This window comes from Pristiophorus japonicus, chromosome 13 (genome assembly GCF_044704955.1).
Source record: "Pristiophorus japonicus isolate sPriJap1 chromosome 13, sPriJap1.hap1, whole genome shotgun sequence".
In the NCBI taxonomy this organism is placed as follows: domain Eukaryota; kingdom Metazoa; phylum Chordata; class Chondrichthyes; family Pristiophoridae; genus Pristiophorus; species Pristiophorus japonicus.
In genome coordinates, this window is record NC_091989.1 from 1,650,852 (window position 1) to 1,673,718 (window position 22,867).

At 47.4% G+C, this 22,867-nt stretch overlaps 1 protein-coding gene across 1 annotated transcript in view; it reads right to left on the reverse strand.

Annotated features, from left to right (window-relative positions):
• Positions 1-305: 305 nt before the first annotated feature.
• Positions 306-22,867, reverse strand: part of sema3ab (sema domain, immunoglobulin domain (Ig), short basic domain, secreted, (semaphorin) 3Ab) — a 315,517-nt gene continuing 292,955 nt past the window's right edge. Inside the window, exons 17-18 of the mRNA XM_070897057.1 lie at positions 6,068-6,213; positions 306-2,968 (exon numbers count right to left, since the gene is read on the reverse strand). Coding sequence (XP_070753158.1) covers positions 2,516-2,968; positions 6,068-6,213 — 599 coding nt within the window. The 3' untranslated portion in view covers positions 306-2,515. The remainder of the gene's footprint in view (positions 2,969-6,067; positions 6,214-22,867) is intronic.

Consider the following 22,867-nt stretch of genomic DNA (forward strand, 5'->3'; position numbering starts at 1 on the left):
GGCCATCCCACCCCTTCAGGTAGATTGCCCGCCTGCTTCTTGGACTCTGAGCAATTTTCAAATATAACGCAGAACACGATGAGAGCTACTTTCATTGTCTGAGAGTTCTGGAAACTACTTTGGCTTCATGGACAACGTGAAGAAAACTACTTTGAAGTGGTTTCAGTTTTGTAAAAAATACCACACGTGACTGTTCAGAGAACTCCAATAGCAAATTTACACTTTCCATTCTTCTGATAGTTTTACAATATTTTCTTGTAGCCTTGTCTCCATCCCCCCCCCCCCCCCCACCCCTCTTAGCCTCCATTGTCGGGCCTGTCAATAAAATATATCCCAAAGTGCAGGACAATTTGCACCTTTGATTTCGAAGAGACTGCCCCCTATGTTGCTGCATTGGTGACTAGCTTGAAACGACTAACAAAGGCAATGGTTTTTCCTTCTCTTCATCCCTTCCATAATCCGAGAGAGAGAGAGGGGGAGGGGGAGGGGATGGCTAACTTTCCTGTGCCCCTCGAGTTAGTTGACTGGTAATGAACTGATGCCCCTTGCACAGCTGAGGTAGTGAGTTTAAGTACTGGGCATTCCTGGAGCCTCTACCTTAATGTTTGAGCTGTTGGTGGTTAGTTTTACAGGATATTAAATGTAGCCTGTGCAGATCAAAAATAAAAATCCTAAACAATTAAGATATAGCAACAGTTCTCATTTTTATTACAAATAATGTCTCAACTTTAATAGGTGGTGTTTACTGGCAAGTACAATTGATGGATGTAGCACTGTCAGCACCCACTGCTTTGTTTAATGTTTATTTCAATGCAATGATTGCTAACACACGAACCATGAGGATTTGGGGCACTCATTCCATTCTTCCTGATCATTTTTTTGGAGCATGTTTGTCTTTCTGACATTTAAAAGAATTATATTGGCAGAAAGAATACCACACATCCAACATCCATTCATCGAATCATAGAATGGTTACAACACAGAAGGAGGCCATTCGGCCCATCGAGCCCGTGCCGGCTCTCTGCAAGAGCACCTCAGCCAGTCCCACTCCCCCGCCCTTTCCCCGCAGCCCTGTGAATTTTTCAGCCATACAGTTGCTATTTCAACCCAGTACTGGGATCGTATTAAATTTTGATTTGGTCCATCATTCTACAACCTTAGCAAAGGGACTCATTCAGAGTATTATTAAAGGTGCACTGTCCTTACTCACATTAATTCTGGGGTGATTTACCGGGATATTTTGTTAATAAAATCTACTGAACTTGTTCCTTCAACCTCTTTCACCGAGTAGTTTAAGACTCACTTTTATACCTTGTTTGTTTGCATCCAATCACTGGAATTGTACAATGTTTTAATTTAAAGAAACAAACACATATTATAAGAATGCAACAGTAAATAAGTAAGCTCACACTAGTGTGCCAGACTTACAGCAATTGACAAGCAAAGCTGCACCCCTCTCCCAGAACGGTATCAGTCACCAATATTATCTGATTCAACCTTCACTGAAGTTGAGAACTTTCTTCTTTTCATGTAATCAAATAGTCTACCAGTCAGCACCGTCTTATAATCTTCTTCAAAGCTTCTTTCCATGAAACGCACCATCACCATGACCCACGTAGAATGTCTTTTGACGTGTCTGAGTTAACATTTTGATGGTCTATTCAGATCCGATGGAGCATTTGGCTTTTTTACTTCACAATCGAAGAGCACCTCAATTTCTGTCACGGTTTCTGCAAGTGGTCGTTCAATGTGTTAACTATCGGCAGGGCTTTGCTTTTGGGATACGGGATCTGCACTGAAATAAAATGGTATAATTCTCAGGACGTGCTGACAGTAAACATTCCAGCGAAATGAGTCAAATGTGTCTGTGAATCCGGTGCCTGTCACTGATTCTCCTGCTAATCAGTAGCTTGCTCTGTCTGAGCGGCAGGTTCATCGACTTTTGGTCAAAGTGGGACCCTCGTATTCAACAGTTTCATATTACACTGACCTGATTACATACCCCACACTTGGAAAGGCTCTCAGGTCACCTCCGTAGGTCACACCCACGTATACCTAGATCATTGTCAGCGCACACCGCATTCCTCAATGGGTAGCAGGCATGTAAAAGGATTGTCTAAATCTTAGATTTCCCCAGAGGTGTTGCTGTTCTTCAGCTCAGTGTTCATTGTGCGCAAAGTCCCGTTGTGGAAGTGGCAAGTTAATTGCTGACACATTTTGGCTTAACCAGAATCGAGCTCCTTTGGGCAGGCTGTGGGAGCTGGGAGTTGATCTGGTGAAGGTCAGTTCGTTGCATGTCATGTTGAAACAGCAAAGTCCAGTCCAGCTATGAAATGCATTCACAATCACCATGCTGCATTGACAGAGATAATAAAGGGGATGAAGAAAGAGAGTGGGTGGTAGTCGTGTATCTGGTGAGCAGCCGTATACTTGTAAACATCAACATAATGCAATGAGCTAGTTAATGTATGTATTGCATTTTGTTTGAATTCAATGTCTGTAAAGGTGTGTTTTATTAGACACTCCTCGGTGCTCTCTCGGACTCGTGGGTCCTCCTGTTTCTACCTTTCTTGTTTTCCTGTAAGTGTTTCCACTTGTTGCTGTTTACAGGCGTGTGCGCTGGCCTCTGTTTCCTCTGCCGCCGATCACGACGCCACACCTGTTCACAGAACTCATCCATGGTGTTGAGGTTGGGATGGTTTATCAGCTGCATGAAGTCCCTGTACCAGACCTTTTGGTTGGGAGCGACAATGCTGTGGCTTTCCTTCGGCCTCAGGCTGTCATCGTCCTCCTTGTGCAGCAGCTCCTCCAGGTGTTCGGTGTCGATGATCTCCAGGGTGACCTTCAGCAGGGTCTGCATGAAGCCATGCTCCACGGTCTGACAAATGTATATCCCAGAATCTCTCCGCTGCAGGCTACGCAGCAACAGTCCCTGCTCTGTCCTGATGACACGGTCCCCAGTCTTGATCTACAGCAGAGGGAGAGATCAAACATTGAGTGTTACTACGGTAGTGTCAGGGGGGAAAGGGACAACAGGCTGGAGAAAAGCAGGACCTCTTCTTCAAGTCTATGATAAATATTAGATAAGGTGAATCAATAGGCTAATAGCAACAGAGGTTATTTTTAAAATTTATTCGTTCACGGAATGTGGACATCGCTGGCAAGGCCGGCATTTATTGCCCATCCCTAATTGCCCCTTGAGAAGGTGGTGGTGAGCCGCCTTCTTGAACTGCTGCAGTCCGTGTGGTGAAGGTGTTCCCACAGTGTTGACTTTGTCACAACTGAGTGTCTCGCTGGGCCATTCCAGAGGGCAGTTCAGAGTCAACCACATTGCTGTGGGTCTGGAGTCACATATAGGCCAGACCGGGTAAGGACGGCAGATTTCCTTCCCTGAAGGACATCAGTAAACCAGATGGATTTTTACAGCAATCCAGCAGTTTCGTGGTCACCATTACTGACACTGGCTTTTTATTCCAGCTTTATTTAATTAACTGAATTTAAATTCCCCAGCTGCCGTGGTGGGATTTTAACTCACGTCTCTGAATCATTAGTCCAGGCCTCTGGATTACTGTCCAGTATCAGAACCACTCTGCTATCACTCCCATTCAATAACAATAGACAAGCTACAATAGGTCTCAGCAGTTACAGGGCAGGCAGCGGAATATTCAGTCAGGGTTCGTCCTCTGATTGTTGCGCAGTGCAATGGACATCGGGTGAAAATGGATTGCCATACCTGTGAGATCGCAATGGTTTCACCGTTTGCTGACACTTTCTCTTGAGCTCTTGATCCAGACCCAGAGGGAGGGAAGCACTTGTGGGATTATAATGCAGCATACTCAGGGGAGGAACGCAGCACATTGGAGGAAGTGAGGGTAGGCTAAGCTTTGAGGCAGCCAGTACATTTCTGGGTAATGAAGGGAATGTGTTTTGCATAGGGCCAAGTTGCGATCGATGGTCGGTTAGTGCAGATGTCAGTGTGTTTGATTTTCTCTGTATGCTGTTTTTATCGCATGGGACAGCGGGTTTTGTAAATTCCTGTCTGCACCCTTTCATTTTACCTTAAGCCGATTAACATAAACACACCGAAAAATAACACGCTGAGGAAACTGAACCCAGTGGTTGTTAAATCCAGGCTACAGGGGACCAGAACATTCCCTTCCAGCAACGGTGGCTTTGAGGTTTTATTTTAAAATAATCCTACTGACTAATTGCAAAGTGAAAATATTGACCAAGGATGTGGAGTTCGAGCTGGGCAGTGCTGTGTGGGACAGAGTGCATTGCATGCTGAACTGGCCATTTCTGCATCAGCACTAATGCTACCAAAAGCCAGGTAACCTTGCTGCCAACTCAAAGCCCCGACATCGCTGAAACCACCATGCTTCTTTTCCACCATGTTAAATTCCTCAACTAAATGCAGACTTTTAACACTCTTTACGACCAGCCAACTGGATGTGTACATAAGCAGTGGGATTGTAAGTACTGCAGGGTGATCTGGACTAGTGTCGATCGCCTGGATGGGTCAGAGAGGAATTTTCCCAGATTTTTTCTCCCTAAATCGGCCTGGGTTTTTATCTGGTTTTTGCCTCTCCCAGGAGATCACATGGCTCCAGTTGGGGTGGAGTATAGATGTTTTTCGTATAAGGGGAGTTGCAGTGGTGTGGGGCAGACTGGTTGGGCTGGGTGCTCTTTGCCTTTCCGTCATTGTTCATAGGTTTATATGTAACCTTTAGGGCTGCTGACCGAGGGCCATGTGGCTCTTTGTCGGCCGGCACGGACACAAAGTGCCGGAATGGCCTCCTTCTGCGCTGTAAGTTTCTATGTTTCCATGTTTGTATTGTATGGGAAGGTAAATGGATGCAAGTACCACCAGTCACAACAGGCACTGACGATGGGAAAAGCAAATCCAGTCCGCTCCACTACCAGGCTGTCAGACAGCGAAATATTATAATAATAGATGAACAAAGCCAACTCAATATTATGAGGAACTCTTTATTTTAATTGTGTCCTGTCACACAAGCTGAAAATCGATAGAATGAGAAATCTCTAACCCCTCTCCCGCACCACCATCAGGACCTTTCTGCTCTTCAGTCTGCAATTGAATTGTAAACAACACAAAGCTTCTGGGATTAGCACAGCGCTCGCTGTGTGCACGGAACAGGCTGCATTATTAATTTGTGCAGCCCCTTATTTGACTAAACATTTCTCAGTTAATTGCTCCTGAAATGAAATTAAAGCAAGGCTAACAGAGTGTGCAGCAGGTTCCCTTGGGGAAGCCGATGAGATGGCACGTCCAAACTGAAAAGAATAGAGAGCCTTGTTGAAGGAGCGCTGAGCCGAGTCACTGATGGACAAGGAACACGGAGCGTGAACCATTTCACCACTGTGCCATTTGACAGTCTCAATCACTTGAATGTAAACATGTCAAAATCAAAAGTACATTTCGTTTTGATCAAAAATACAAAAGCAAGTGTTCCTTTATGAGTTATTAAAAACATGCTGCAGAGTAGCAGGTTTGTAAATGTCACCCATCTGTGTCCCTCCCTTTCCACGTTCACGGGAGGGTGGGGGGCGAGGGAGAGTGGGGGGGCGAGGGAGGGGGGCAGGAGTACAGGGGGTGTGGAGGGGGTGTGGAGGGGGGTTGGTGTGTCATTGCGAGAGCCAATGACCTGCACTAAAGCACTAAACAGCACTGACACAATGGTTTTGAAAGTTATGGACCAGTAATTTACTGACCAAACAAGAATGGTTAACACATGAAGCATCTTGAAGGTGCGATCGCACTGGGAGATATTGGTAACTGATGCATCAATGCGTTGGGATGCGATTTGTTTTTCATTCTATCAGTGAAATTGTGAATCTGTTAATGTCTTTGTTAAAATAGTTGTACTAATATCACACAGCACAATTTCCCCATGCGCCCCTCCGCCCATGTGCCCCTCCGCTCATGTGCCCCTCCGCCCATGTGCCCATGTGCCCCTCCGCCCCTCTGCCCATGCGCCCCTCCGCCTCTCTGCCCATGCGCCCCTCCGCCCATGTGCCCAAGCGCCCCTGCGGCCTCAATCCTTACCTCTTCCTTGCGCTCCTCGTTCTGTCTCTGGATCTGCCAGTAGGCCATGGCTCGCTGTGACTTGGGGATACATTCCAAGAAGGTGGTGCTGTTCTCCACTCCATAGATAATCTTTTCCTCCATATTTTCATGCTCGTGTAAATTGTCTGCGGGAGGAGAAGACATCAGTAAAAATTTAAAAACGCAGACCATTCGCTGTGTTATTGGTTGAACAAAAAATAAAAATACTACATAATAACATTAGCGTTATCTAGATACTGCAGCACATTTAACAAATGTATTAACTATCTCCTATTATCGTTTACCACTTTCTGCAATGTTATTTCAGAAGTTTCCATTTGCTCCCATCTGCAGTGTCCTGGCCAATATTTATCCCTCAATCAACATCACAAAAACTAGATTATCTGATCATTATCACATTGCTGAGTGTGGGAGCTTGGTGTGCACAGATTGGCTGCTGCGTTTCCCACATTACAACAGTGACTACACTCCAAAAGTACTTCATTGGCTGTAAAGCGCCTTGAGATGCCCGGTGGTTGTGAAAGGTCCTCTCTATAAATCCAAGTCCTCATAGAAACGTTTTAAATTCTGACGGGGTTAGACAGGTTAGATGCAGGAAGAATGTTCCCAATGTTGGGGAAGTCCAGAACCAGGGGACACAGTCTAAGGATAAGGGGGAAGCCATTTAGGACCGAGATGAGGAGGAATTTCTTCACCCAGAGAGTGGTGAACCTGTGGAATTCTCTACCACAGAAAGTTGTTGAGGCCAATTCACTAAATATATTCAAAAAGGAGTTAGATGAAGTCCTTACTACTAGGGGAATCAAGGGGTATGGTGAGAAAGCAGGAATGGGGTACTGAAGTTGCATGTTCAGCCATGAACTCATTGAATGGCGGTGCAGGCTAGAAGGGCCGAATGGCCTACTCCTGCACCTATTTTCTATGTTTCTATGTTTCTATGTTTACAGATCCGAAAAATAATGTTCAAAATCTGACTTGGCCGTCACCTTCATCCCCGTCAGCACTGCTATTCTGTAGTATTCTGTTCAAGTTTTATTTGAGGGAGTTGGATCTTAGTGTGAGCGTTACAAATTTCAGTCGGCACTAGACGTTCTCTCAAGTTTAGCAACATTGGTTGCTTTTTTAAGCGGACCTTGTATCCCCTACGATCAAGAGTATACCTTTACTGCTCAATATCTAGTCACACGATGGCATTGCCCAGGGGCTGTAACAGTGAAGCCCCTTGTTGTGTTTACTGAATACTGTAATACCGCACATATCACCGTGTAGGGCTACATCTTCTGAAAGGTGAACCAATAAATTCATTTATTTTAATGGAATGAATGAATGCATACAATAGTGTTCAATGAATTTCAAATGATGTCATAATACTCCTCGAAACATAGAAAATAACAAAGACCCCAGTCTATCACTGTTACAGGCTAGATTCACTTTACACACAAGTCAGTCTTAACCTCAGGAATTGATTTCTCTCTGTCTTCCTTTCACTCCAAATTTCTGACAACTGCCCTTGTCCAGCTAGGCAGGAAGGCAATGATTGAGCCTCCCCAGGTCTCCATAGAAACATAGAAATCTACAGCGCAGAAGGAGGCCATTTCAGCCCATTGTGTCCACACGGCCCTCGGTCAGCAGTCCTGAAGGTTACATATAAACCGATGAACAATGAACAATGGCGGAAAGGTAAAGAGCACCCAGCCCAACCAGTCCGCCCCATACAACTGTGACACCCCTTATATTGAAACATTCTACACTCCACCCCAACCGGAGCCATGTGATCTCCTGGGAGAGGCAATAACCAGATAAAAACCCAGGCCAATTGGGGAAGAAAATCTGGGAAAATTCCTCTCCGACCCATCCAGGTGATCAAAACTAGTCCAGATCACCCTGGCTGCATTCAATTCCCTGAAGTACTTACCGTCGTATATGCACCAATCATCAAGAGGTTATCCAGTCTAATCCCAATTACCAGCTCTAGGTCCGTAATCCTGCAGGTTACGGCACTTCAAGTGCCCATTCAAGTACCTTTTAAATGTGGTGAGGTTTTCTGCCTCCACCACCCTTCCAGGCAGTGAGTTCCAGACCCCCACAACTCTCTATGTGAAGAAGCTTCCCCTCAAATCCCCTCTAAACCTTCCACAAACCATCTTAAACCTATGCCCCCTCATAATTGACCCGTCCACCAAGGGAAATAGGCCCTCGCTATCCACTATGTCCAGGCCCCTCAATTTTATACACCTCAATGAGGTCTCCCATCAGCCTCCTCTATTCCAAGGAGAACAAACCCAGCCTATCCAATCTGTCCTAATAGCTAAGATCCTCCATTCCAGGCAGCATCCGAGTAAATCTCCTCTGCACCCTTTCTAGTGCAATTACATTCTTCCTATAATACGGTGACCAGAACTGCACGCAGTATTCCAGCTGTGGCCTAACCAGTGTATTATACAATTTAAACATAACATCCCTGCTCTTGTATTCTATGCCTCGGCCAATAAAGGCAAGCATTCCGTATGTCTTCTTAACCACCTTATCCACCTGGCCTGCTACTTTCAGGGATCTGTGGACAAGCACTCCAAGGTCCCTTTGTTCACCTACACTTGTAAGTGGCCTACCATTTAATATGTATTCCCTTTCCTTATTAGCCCTCCCCAAGTGCATTACCTCACACTTCTCTAAATTAAATTCCATTTGCCACTGCTCTGCCCACCTGACCAGTAGATTGATATCCTCCTGCAGCCCATGACTTTCCTCTTCATTATCAACCACACAGCCAATTTTAGTGTTGTCTGAAAACGTTTTAATCATACCCGCTATATTCAAACCTAGATCATTGATGTAAACCACAAAAAGCAAGGGACCCAGTACTGAGCCCTGCGTAACCCCATTGGAAACATCCTTCCAGTCACAAAAACATCCATCAACCATTACCCTTTGCTTCCTGCCTCTGAGCCAATTTTGGATCCAACTTGCCACTTTGCCCTGGATCCCATGAGCTTTTACCTTCATGACCAGTCTGCCATATGGGACCTTATCAAAAGCTTTGCTAAAGTCCATATACACTACATCATACGCACTACCCTCATCAACCCTCCTGGTTACCTTCTCGAAAAATTCAATCAGGTTAGTCAAATACAATCTTCCCTTAACAAATCTGTGCTGACTGTCGCTAATTAATCCTTGCCTTTCCAAATGTAGATTTAGGATTTTTTCCAATAATTTTCCCACCACTGAGGTTAGGCTGACAGGCCTGTAATTACTCGGCTTATCCCTTTCTCCCTTCTTAAACAAGGGTGCCCCATTAGCAGTCCTCCAATCCTCCGGCACCATGCCCAAATCCAAAGAGGACTGGAAAATGATGGTCAAGGCCTTTGCTATTTCCTCTTTTGCTTCGCTCAACAGCCTGGGATGCATTTCATCCGAGCCTGGGAACTTATCCACTTTCAAAGCAGCTAAACCCCTCAATACCTCCTCTCTCACTATGTTTATTTCATCCAGAATTTCACACTCCTCCTCAATAGCAGTATCTGCATTGCCCCTTTCCTTTGTGAAAACAGGCGCAAAGTATTCATTAAGAACCATACACACATCTTCCGCCTCCACACACAGATTACGCTCATAGTCTCTAATAGGCCCTACCCATTCTTTATTTATCCTCTTGCTCTTAATATATTTTTAGAACATATTTGGGTTTTCCTTGATTTTACTTGCCAAGAATTTTTCATGCTCTCTCTCTTAGCATTCCTCGCAACTTTCTATATTCCTCTAGAGATTCTACAGTATTTAGCTGTTGATATCTGTAAGTCCCTAGACATCCAGGGGGCTCTATAATTGTTATTCCCACCCTTTTTCTTTAAGGGCACATGTTTGACCTGAGCCCTCCGGATCTCCTCCTTGAATGCCTCCCACTGTTCCGACACAGATTTACCTTCAAATAGCTGTTTCCAGTCCACTGTGGCCAAATCACTTCTCAACTTAGTAAAGTTAGCTTTTCCCCAATTTGGGACTTTTATTCCTGGTCTACCCTTGTCCTTATCCATAACTACCTTGAATCTGATTGAATTATGGTCACTGGCACCCAAGTGCTCTCCCACTGATACCCCTTCCACCTGCCCAGCTTCATTCCCCAAAACTAAATCCAAAACCGCCCCCTCCCTTGGGCTTGTTACACACTGACTAAAAAAGTTCTCTTGAATGCACTGTAGGAATTCCGCACCCTCCATACCCTTCACACTATGTTTGTCCCAATCAATATTAGGATAGTTGAAATCCCCTACTATTACTGCCCTATAGTTTTTGGACTTAACAGAAATGTGCCTACATATTTGCTCTTCTATCTCCCTCCCACTGTTTGGGGGTTTATAATACAGGTCCAACAATGTGATCACCCCTTTTTTTTTATCAGTTTGACCCATATGGCCTCATTTGATGATCCCTCTAACATATATCCCTCCTCACAGCTGTAATAGTTTCTTTAATCAATACAGTGACCCCCACCGCTTTTACCCCCCTCTCTGTCCTGTCTAAAAATCCTGTAACCAGGAATATTGAGCTACCAAACCTGCCCCTCTTTCAGCCATGTCTCTGTAATGACTATAATGTCATACTCCCAAGTGTCTACCTGTGCTATCGCCTTATTTGCTATACTCCTTGCATTGAAGTATATAGCACAGGAAGATCTTCTTGATTACTACTTACTAACCCTTGTTTCCTCTGTTTTACAGATTCACTTTCTACATTCTTGCTTTCCAATCTCAATTTTACTTCCTTCCCTATGAATTTGTTCTCAGGTTTCCACCCCCCTGCCAAGCTAGTTTAAACTCTCCCCAACAGCACTAGCAAAACTTCCCGCGAGGATATTGGTCCCGATGCTGTTGTGGTGCAACCCATCCGGTTTGTACAGGTCCCATCTTCCCCAGAAGCGGTCCCAATGCCTCAGGAATTTAAAGCCCTCCCTCCAACACCAACTCTCCAGCCACGCATTCATCCTCTCTATCCTTCTATTCTTGTACTCATTAGCATGTGGCACCGATAGCAACCCGGAGATTATTACCTTTGACGTCCTACCCTTTAATTTTTCTGCTAGCTCCCTAAATTCTGCCTGCAGGACCTCATCCCTCTTTCTACCAATGTCATTGGTCCCAATATGGACCACGACCTTTAGCTGGTCACCCTCTCCCTGCAGAATGCCCTGTGTCTGCTCTGTGACATCCTTGACCCTGGCACCAGGGAGGCACCATACCATCCTAGAGTCATATCTACGGCCGCAGAAACGCCTCTCTATTCCCCTAACTATTGAATCCCTACCACTACAGCTCTTTTCTTCTTTGTCCCTCCCCCTTGTGCAGCTGAGCCACCCATGGTGCCTTGGACTTGGCTCTGGCTGCACTCCCCAGAGACACCATCGTCCTCACCGATGCTCAGAAGAGAATATCGGTTGGAGAGCGAGATGGTCTTGGGGGGACTCCTGCACTACCTGCCTCGCGTTCTTACTCCATCTGGTGGTCACCCACTTCCCCTCTGCCTGCACGCTTTTAAGCTGTGGGGTGACCACCTCCTGAAACGTGCTATCCACGTAGCTCTCAGCCTCGCGGATGCACCGTAGTGACTCCAGCCGCTGCTCCAGCTCCGAAAGGCGGAGCTCGAGTAGTCGAAGCTGGAGACACCTCCTGCACACCTGGTTGTCTAGGCTGCGCAAAGCGTCCAGGCCTTCCCACATGCCGCAGGATTGAGCTGCCCTGCCATCCCTCTAATTAGACTTATCTGTTATAAAAGAGAAAAAGAGATACTTATCAATCAACCAGCCAATCACTTACCTGCCCGGCCGAGGGCTGAGAGCGGGCAGAGGTCAGAAACGCAGTTTGGGGCCGAATCCAAAATCAGCGGGGCGCAGGGGAGTAACGCACTCGGCAGCGGGAGGCCCGGAGTTCGGCGAGGGGCGGGAGGTCAGAGGTCGGTGAGGGGCGGGAGGCCCGGAGGTCGGCGAGGGGCGGGAGGTCAGAGGTCGGTGAGGGGCGGGAGGCCTGTAGGTCGGTGAGGGGCAGGAGGTTGGCGAGGAGCGAGAGGTCGGAGGTCAGCGAGGAGCAGGAGGCCCAAGGGTCGGCGAGGGGTGGGAGTTTGGAGGTCGGCGAGGAGCGGGAGGCCCGGAGGTCGGCCTGTGATGTCACAAGAAAGCAGGAAACGGAACTGGAATTCCATGTCAGCAATTGGCAAACTGAGCTGCCAATAAACCTGCCACCACCACTCTTGGCCTGTGTGACAAAGGTAAACTATCCCTCCTCGTCCTTCTCGACCTGTCTGCAGCCTTTGACATGGTTCACCACTCCATCCTCCTCCAACACCTCTCCACCATCGTCCAGCTGGGTGGGACTGCACTCGCCTGGTTCCATTCTTATCCATCGAATCGTAGTCAGAGAATCTCCTGCAACGGCTTCTCTTCCCACCCCCGCATCGTTACCTCTGGTGTCCCCCAAGGATCTGTCCTTGGTGTCAGGTATGTAACCTTTATGTAACAACACTGCACACTGTATACACCTAAGAAATTGTTAGATCTCTTAATTTCCAATGAAATACGAACTCTGGTTGTAGTTTTAATGTAACTTTATTTTGGCAGCAGCAACAAGCTTCTGGCTTTAAGCAAGGCCTTTGTCCTTCTGAGACCACATGGTCAAAATGGCTGTACTTATACCTGGTTCAATTTACAGAAAAGAACTCGCCTTCTTTGACCTTATTGGCTCATTTGATAGTCTTTTAACCTTTAATTGGCTCGCTACCCAAAGGTCCTAAAATGTCAAGTTGATTGATGACTTAATGCAATGTGCTCAGTCACACATAGACATTGGGAGTCTGTGTTTTCTCAACCTGTCTAAATGCAGTCTGTTTGAATTCTCTATCAAAATGCACACCTTGACCACGGGGGGTGAACTTGTGGGAGACACTCCTCACCTGGTCATCCAGGTATATAAAGGGAGGTCCCACGTAGGGTCATCACTTCTTGGTCCTGTGAATAAAGGTTCAGGTCATGGAGTGACCTTGTCCATAGAATGTGCCTCATGTGGATTTGTGGTATTGTGTAAGGACTTTACATTGGCAACGAGAAATGGGAATCAACGACCCACGAGAATGGCCACCGGCAGCACAGATGAACAGTACTGTGTTGGTGAGGACTGGGACGATTTCATTGAGAGGCTCCAGCAGAGTTTTGTCATGAAGGACTGGCTGGGAGATGCAGCAACTGACAAGCGAAGGGCCCATCTGCTGACCAGCTGTGGACCTAAGACTTACGCGCTCATGAAAGACCTGCTAGCACCCGAGAAGCCGGCGGACAAAACCTTTGAAGAGCTCAGCAAACTATTCGGTGAGCACCTCAAACTGGCGAGCAGTGTACACATGACCCGACACAGATTCTATACCCACCGACGTCAGGAAGGACAGAGCATACCGGATTTCGTTGCGGACCTCCGGCGCTTGGCCAGCCTCTGTAAGTTCACAGACGCCTGCAGGGGGGAGATGCTCAGGGATTTCTTTATTGAGGGCATCGGTCATGCGGGGATTTTCAGAAAGCTAATTGAGACCAAGGACTTGACTTTGGAAGCGGCGGCATTGATGGCTCAGACTTTTATGGCGGGGGAGGAGGAAACCAAGATAATATACGCGCGCAACTCTGCTCCCAACGTGGCGATGGATCAGTGAGTCAATATCATAAACGTGACTCAGAGCCCCGCAGGCAGGCAAGGGCAGTTCGACACACCCCAGGCAGCAATAGACCCAAGAGTAAGTCTCCAACAGAGACAATGGCAGGCTGAACGGACATTTACGCGCCCCCAGTGGACAATGCGGCCCGGGATGGGGCCATTGACACCCACTAACAGGGTGCTCAAGAGCATTCAAAGGGACAATCAGCGAGGAATGCCTTGTAACAGCTCTTTTGTTCACAACAATGGGAATCTCAGTTCATGCTGGAGGTGTGGGGGCAGACATACTGCCAGGACTTACAGGTTTCAACAGTTCGTCTGCAGAAATTGTAACCTCAAGGGCCATTTAGCCAGAATGTGCAGATAGCCTGTAACCAGGCTAATATACGAGGCGGATGAACCAGATGAGTGGTCTGTGAGGCAGGATGACGCTTGGGACAAATCAATGGACGCTGAAGTTCAGCGGGTTCATGTGGCAAGCATTCACAGCTTATATATCAAAACGCCACCCGTGATGATGAAAGTCCTATGAATCGGCATCCCGTTACGCATAGAGCTGGACACGTGGGCCAGCCAGTCACTCATAAGTGTTCAACAATTCGAAATGCTGTGGCCACTCAAAGCCAGCAGATCCAAACTCGAACGCATTGAGACGCAATTACGGACGTACACCAAAGAAATCATTCCAGTGCTAGGCAGTGCAATGTTGACGGTCACACACAATGGATCAGTGAATTGGCAGCCGCTCTGGATTGTTCCGGGCAATGGACCCGCACTGTTGGGGAGGAGCTGGTTAGCTGAGATGAACTGGAAATTGGTGGGATGTGCATGCCATGTCATCTGTGGAGCAAAGTTCATGCTCACAGGTCCTACAGCAATTTGAGTCACTATTTCAACCTGGCGTCGGGACTTTCAAAGGTATCAAAGTAGTGATACACATCACCCTGTACGCCAGGCCAGTGCAACACAAACCCAGAGCTGTGCCGTATGTGATGCGGGAGAAAATTGAGAGCGAGTTGGACCGGTTGCTGAGAGAGGGCATCATCTCGCCCATTGAATTCAGTGACTGGGCGAGCCCCATCGTTCCCGTCCTAAAAGCGGATGGCTCGGTCAGGATCTGTGGCGACTACAAGGCCACCATCAATCGGGTGTCCCTACAAGACGAATACCCGCTCCCAAGAGTGGAGGACCTCTTCGCCACGCTGGCAGGCAGCAAGCTGTTCACCAAGTTGGACCTCACTTCAGCCTACATGACCCAAGAACTGGCCGACGAATCTAAACTACTGACCACCATCACGACGCACAAGGGATTGTTTGTTTACAACAGGTGCCGTTTGGCATTCGATCAGCGGCCACAATTTTTCAAAGAAACATGGAAAGCCTGCTCAAATCCATTCCTGGAACAATCGTATTTCAGGACGACATCCTCATCACGGGTCGTGACACTGAGGAACACCGCCACAACCTGGAGGAGGCCGACTGGACCGGGTAGGCCTGCGACTCAAAAAGTCTAAATGTGTATTTTTGGCTCCCGAGGTCGAGTTTCTGGGCAGGAGGGTTGCTGCAGACGGGATTCGATGAGCGCCCAGGCCCTGCAACACATCGGAGTTGCGTTCATTTCTGGGACTCTTGAAATATTTCGGGAACTTTCTGCCGAACTTAAGCACATTGTTGGAGCTGCTACACGTGCTCCTGTGTAAGTGTTGTGATTGGTTTGGGGGGACTGTCAGGAACGGGCTTTCAATCAGGTGCAGAACCTACTTTGTTCAAATAAGTTGTTGACCCTGTGCGACCCCCGTAAGAAATTGGTTCTGACATATGATGCATCGTCCTATGGGATTGGGTGCGTGTTGCAGCAGGGCAATGCTGAGGGCCAACTACAAACTGTGGCTTATGCCTCCAGGTCGCTCTCTCAAGGTGAATGTCTCGGAGCGGCTGCAGAGCATTCTGGAGAGGGAGGGTGAACAGCCAGTTGTCGTAGTGCATGTAGGTACCAACGATATAGGTAAGAAGCAGGAAGCGGTCCTACAAGCTGAATTTAGGGAGCTAGGAGTTAAATTAAAAAGTAGGGCCTCAAAGGTAGTAATCTCTGGATTGCTACCAGTGCCACGTGCTAATCAGAGTAGAGGGAGCAGGATAGTTAGAATAAATACGTGGCTTGAGCAGTGGTGCAGGAGGGAGGAATTCAAATTCCTGGGACATTGGAACCAGTTCTGGGGGAAGTGGGTCCTGTACAAAAGGGACGGTCTGCACTTGGGCAGGACTGGAACTGATGTCCTGGGGGTAACATTTGCTAATGCAGTTCGGGAGTGTTTAAACTAATATGTCAGGGGGATGGGAACCTATGCAGCGAGATAGGGCGAAGTAATATGGAGTCAGAAACAGATGGTCGAAAGATAAAAAGCAATAGTGGAAGGCCGAGTAAACAAAGGCAAGAAACTAAAAGGGCCACACTACATCATAATTCTAAAAGGACAAAGGGTGTTAAAAAAACAAGCCTGAAGGCTTTGTGTCTTAATGCAAGGAGTATTCGTAATAAGGTGGATGAATTAACTGTGCAAATAGATGTTAACAGATATGATGTGATTGGGATTACAGATACGTGGCTCCAGGATGATCGGGGCTGGGAACTCAACATCCAAGGGTATTCAACATTCAGGAAGGATAGAATAAAAGGGAAAGGAGGTGGGGTAGCATTGCTGGTTCAAGAGGAGATTAATGCAATAGTTAGGAAGGACATTAGCTTGGATGATGTGGAATCTATATGGGTAGAGCTGCAGAACACCAAAGGGCAAAAAACGTTAGTGGGAGTTGTGTACAGACCTCCAAACAGTAGTAGTGATGTTGGGGAGGGTATCAAACAGGAAATTAGGGGTGCATGCAATAAAGGTGCAGCAGTTATCATGGGTGACTTTAATATGCATATAGATTGGGCTAACCAAACTGGAAGCAATACGGTGGAGGAAGATTTCCTGGATTGCATAAGGGATGGTTTTCTAGACCAATATGTCGAGGAATCAACTAGGGGGGAGGCCATCTTGGACTGGGTGTTGTGTAATGAGAGAGGATTAATTAGCAATTTCATTGTGCGAGGCCCCTTGGGGAAGTGTGACCATAATATGGTAGAATGCTGCATTAGGATGGAGAATGAAACAGTTAATTCAGAGACCATGGTCCAGAACTTAAAGAAGGGTAACTTTGAAGGTATGAGGCGTGAATTGGCTAGGATAGATTGGCGAATGATACTTAAGGGGTTGACTGTGGATGGGCAATGGCAGACATTTAGAGACCGCATGAATGAACGACAACAATTGTACATCCCTGTTTGGCGTAAAAATAAAAAAGGGAAGGTGGCTCAATGTGGCTATCAAGGGAAATCAGGGATAGTATTAAAGCCAAGGAAGTGGCATACAAATTGGCCAGAAATAGCAGTGAACCCAGGGACTGGGAGAAATTTAGAACTCAGCAGAGGAGAACAAAGGGTTTGATTTGGGCAGGGAAAATAGAGTACGAGAGGAAGCTTGCAGCGAACATTAAGATGGACTACAAAAGTTTCTATAGATATGTAAAGATAAAAAGGTTAGTAAAGACAAACGTAGGTCCCCTGCAGTCAGAATCAGGGGAAGTCATAACGGGGAACAAAGAAATGGCAGACCAATTGAACAAGTACTTTGGTTCAGTATTCACTAAGGAGGACACAAACAACCTTCCGGATATCAAAGGGGTCAGAGGGTCTAGTAAGAAGGAGGAACTGAGGGAAATCCTTATTAGTCGGGAAATTGTGTTGAGGAAATTGATGGGATTGAAGGCCGATAAATCCCCAGGGCCTGATGGACTGCATCCCAGAGTAGTTAAGGAGGTGGCCTTGGAAATAGCGGATGCATTGACAGTCATTTTCCAACATTCCATAGACTCTGGATCAGTTCCTATGGAGTGGAGGGTAGCCAATGTAACCCCACTTTTTAAAAAAGGAGGGAGAGAGAAAACAGGGAATTATAGACCGGTCAGCCTGACATCGGTAGTGGGTAAAATGATGGAATCAATTATTAAGGATGTCATCGCAGCGCATTTGGAAAGAGGTGACATGATAGGTACAAGTCAGCATGGATTTGTGAAAGGGAAATCATGCTTGACAAATCTTCTGGAATTTTTTGAGGATGTTTCCAGTAGAGTGGACAAGGGAGAACCAGTTGATGTGGTATATTTGGACTTTCAGAAGGCTTTCGACAAGGTCCCACACAAGAGATTAATGTGCAAAGTTAATGCACATGGGATTGGGGGTAGTGTGCTGACGTGGATTGAGAACTGGTTGTCAGACAGGAAGCAAAGAGTAGGAGTAAAGGGGTATTTTTCAGAATGGCAGGCAGTGACTAGTGGGGTACCGCAAGGTTCTGTGCTGGGGCCCCAGCTGTTTACTTTGTACATTAATGATTTAGACGAGGGGATTAAATGTAGTATCTCCAAATTTGCGAATGACACTAAGTTGGGTGGCAGTGTGAGCTGCGAGGAGGATGCTATGAGGCTGCAGAGTGACTTGGATAGGTTAGGTGAGTGGGCAAATGCATGGCAGATAAAGTACAATGTGGATAAATGTGAGGTTATCCACTTTGGTGGTAAAAACAGAGAGACAGACTATTATCTGAATGGTAACAAATTAGGAAAAGGGGAGGTGCAACGGGACCTGGGTGTCATGGTACATCAGTCATTGAAGGTTGGCATGCAGGTACAGCAGGCGGTTAAGAAAGCAAATGGCATGTTGGCCTTCATAGCGAGGGGATTTGAGTACAGGGGCAGAGAAGTGTTACTACAGTTGTACAGGGCCTTGGTGAGGCCACACCTGGAGTATTGTGTACAGTTTTGGTCTCCTAACTTGAGGAATGACATTCTTGCTATTGAGGGAGTGCAGCGAAGGTTCACCAGACTGATTCCCGGGATGGCGGGACTGACATATCAAGAAAGACTGGATCAATTGGGCTTGTATTCACTGGAGTTCAGAAGAATGAGAGGGGATCTCATCGAAACGTTTAAAATTTGACGGGTTTAGACATGTTAGATGCAGGAAGAATGTTCCCAATGTTGGGGAAGTCCAGAACCAGGGGTCACAGTCTAAGGATAAGGGGTAAGCCATTTAGGACCGAGATGAGGAGAAACTTCTTCACCCAGAGAGTGGTGAACCTGTGGAATTCTCTACCACAGAAAGTTGTTGAGGCCAATTCACTAAATATATTCAAAAAGGAGTTAGATGTAGTCCTTACTACTAGGGGGATCAAGGGGTATGGCGAGAAAGCAGGAATGGGGTACTGAAGTTGCATGTTCAGCCATGAACTCATTGAATGGCGGTGCAGGCTAGAAGGGCCCTATGGCCTACTCATGCACCTATTTTCTATGTTTCTATGTTTCTATATGGGATAGTTGAGAAGGAAGCACTCGCATGTGTCTATGGGGTGAAAAAGATGCATCAGTACCTTTTTGGCAGGAGGTTCGAATTAGAAACGGACCACAAGCCATTAACATCCGTGCTGTCAGACAGGCTGTCAATGCCAATGTGTCAGCTCGCATACAGCGATTGACTCTCACACTCGCTGCGTATGACTACACCATACGGCACCGGCCCGGCACCGAAAATTGCCCTGACGCGCTCAGCAGGCTCCCACTGGCCACCACTGAGGGGGCAGCGGAGCAAAGCGCTGAGATGGTCATGGCTGTCGATGCCTTTGACAACGCAGGCTCCCCCATCACAGCCCACCAGATCAAAATCTGGACCAACAGAGATCCCCTCCTATCCTTGATTAAGAAATGTGTCCTGACTGAGGATTGGGCGCCCGCACACGGAACATGCCCTGAGGAGGTCAGACCGTTTCACAGGCGGATGGATGAGCTCTCCATCCAAGCTGACTGCCTTCTATGGGGCAGCCGGGTAGTCATGCCCCAGAGGGGAGGGAAGAATTCATCAGGGAACTCCACAGCGAGCACTCAGGCATCGTGCTGATGAAGGCCATTGCCCGGTCACATGTATGGTGGCCTGAAATTGATTCAGATCTGGAATACTGTGTTCGCAGGTGCACGACGTGTGCCCAGCTGGGTAATGCCCCCAGGGAGGCCCTGCTTAGCCCGTGGCCCTGGCCCACCAGGCCATGGTCACATATTCACGTAGACTACGTGGGTCCATTCATGAGAAAAATGTTTCTCATTGTGGTTGATGTGTACTCGAAATGGATCGAGTGCATCATTTTGAAGTAGTGCACGACATCCACCACTGTGGAGGGTCTACGCGCGGTCTTTGCGACCCACGGCTTGCCGGACATCCTTAGCGACAATGGCCCATGTTTCACGAGCTATGAGTTCCGGGAGATCATGTCGGGCAACGACATTAACCATGTCAGGGCAGCACCATTCAATGCCGCCTATCGTGCCTCCTGCTGGCCTATAGGTCCCGACCGCACTCACTCACGGGGGTCCTGCAAGCGGAGCTACTCATGAAATGAACAATCAAAACTCGGCTGTCCCTCATTCACCCAGTCCTGTCCGACATTGTTGCAGGCAAGCGCCAGTCCCAAAACGAGTACCATGACTGAAATTCAAGGGGGAGATGTATAGAAATTGATGACCCCGTATTTGTTCTCAATCACGCTTTGGGGCCCAAATGGCTTGAGGATACTGTAATAGACAAAGAGGGGAATAGGGTCATAGTGGTTAAACTTAACAATGGGCAGATATGCCGCAAGCATCTGGACCAAGTAAAAATAAGGTTCAGCATGGACACTGAGGAACCCGAGGAAGATCATGAGATGATGCTCACACCACTGCCAGTGAACGAGCAAAAAGAACATTCAGCAGCATGCACAGTCCCTGCGGTCAGCCCGGACAGGCCGGAATCACCACAGGTCACAGACACTCACGCCAAGGCTCAACAACCAGAGCCCCAACTGCGGCGCTCCACGAGGGAGCGTAGACCACTCGAAAGACTTAACCTGTGATCACAATAAGATGTTGAGGGGGAGGTGATGTCATGTATGTAACCTTTATGTAACACCACTGCAATACTGTATATACGTAAGAAATGCACACTTTGACCACAGGGGGTGAACTTGTGGGAGACACTCCTCACCTGGTCATCCAGGTATATAAAGGCAGGTCCCACGCAGGGTCATCACTTCTTGGTCCTGTGAATAAAGATTCAGGTCATGGAGTGACCTTGTCCATAGAATGTGCCTCGTGTGGATTTGTGGTATTGTGTAAGGACTTTACCACTTGGCCCCCTCCTATTTCTCATCGACATGTTGCCCCTTGGCGACATCATCCAAAAACACGGAGTCAGTTTCCACATGTACACTGACGACACCCAGCTCTACCTCACCCCCACTACTCTCGGCCCCGCCACGGTATTTAAATTGTCAGGCTGCTATGTGCAAATTGGCTGCCGCGTTTCCTACTTTACAACAGTGACTACACTTCAAAAAGTACGTCATTGTCTGTAAAGCGCTTTGGGACAAACTGAGGTCGTGAAAGGTGCTGTAGAAAGCAGGTCTTTCTTTCACGGAGAAGATGCTTATGTCAACTTTTTATATTTTGCCTAAAGACCTAAGGTAACCTATGTTCTTGAGGAATGGTAATATACATAATGTAGATGACCTAAAAGCTCCAACTTATTTTATAAACCGCCTGATTTTCCATTAGATTCAACAGGAAGTACAAGTTACCGGGAGTAAATCAACAGCCGATTCACTGCCCTGCTTTGCACCAATGGCCGACACCTACTGCACCCCCACAATGTGGCAAATGAGAAATTAGGGTGCAGAGACACAAGACCTTATGGGGAAGTGAGGAAGGAACACACAGTTACCATAAGACATACTCAGGATATTTCAACGTTTTGTGTGCGAGCTCTTATTGACCTGCTTCGACTGGCACTGGTCAGTGCTACAGCACGTTTGACATTACTGGTGTTGTTGAAACATTTTGCAGGGCAATTTAAAACATGGCCACTCACGTGTTGCCATTCTGATTGGCTGCTGGTGTTTACATTTATGCAAAGGAGTGTAAGCACTTTGTGAGGATTGTACGGTGGTGCAGGTGAAGGTTATCATGAGTGGCAGTCTGTGAAAACATACACAAATTCTTCACAGCTTACCTCTTTTGTCAGCAGAACTATTCACTGACGTACGCGGCACACCCTTAACTAGTGGTTTTAGTTTACACAGCAGCGGCTGACCTCTACCACCACTCCCTCGAGCCATGTCCACTGAGACACCAAATGTGTGGTCTGTACAAAGTGGGTGGCAAAGGTGTCTTCAAAGCAAGAAAACGTAAGTCTTTGCCAATTAATGCTTTCATTTAATAAATATCTTGTTACATTACACGGGGAACAATAGCGTCCATTTCCACCCATTAGCTACAAACAGGTGATTTTTAATCGAATATTTCCTCATTGCTTTGGTAGCTGAACAAATGTTCCATCAACTTGAGAAAAATACAGAGTGAAATATATTTTCTGACATGCAACACAGTCACAAAGAGGAGTTGTGCCCAATTACACGTTCCATGGTTCATGAATTAAATCAAGAATTACATTTTCTATCAATTTACTTGAAAGTATCTTTGCACTGACGTAAAATATTTCAGAGTTACGGACATGGAGCGGGGATTGTGGGTGGAAGATTGACAGCTCTATCACCGAGTCGACACAGGCACGGCGAGCCTGATGGCGAGCTTCTACGCTGTAACATTCGAGCCAGAAATTCCGGCGCACCTCGTTTTGGGCCAGTAACGTCCGCGAGGCGGGACTGTTTGAGGCAAGTGCACAAGTCCCGCCCCGTTCGCAAAATTTGTGTTACCACCCCCGAGAGGAAGTGGAGTGCCCAAAAACATGCTCCACTTCCTCTCTGGGACGCCAACGAGGCGGATGTATCGGGGGCGGGGCGGATGTGTCGGGGGCGGGGCGGACGGGTCGGGGGCGGGGCGGACGGGTCGGGGGCGGGGCGGACGGGTCGGGGGCGGGGCAGACGGGTCGGGGGCGGGGCAGACAGGTCGGGGGCAGGGCGGACGGGTCGGGGGCGGGGCGGGTCAGGTCGGGGGCGGGGCAGACGGGTCG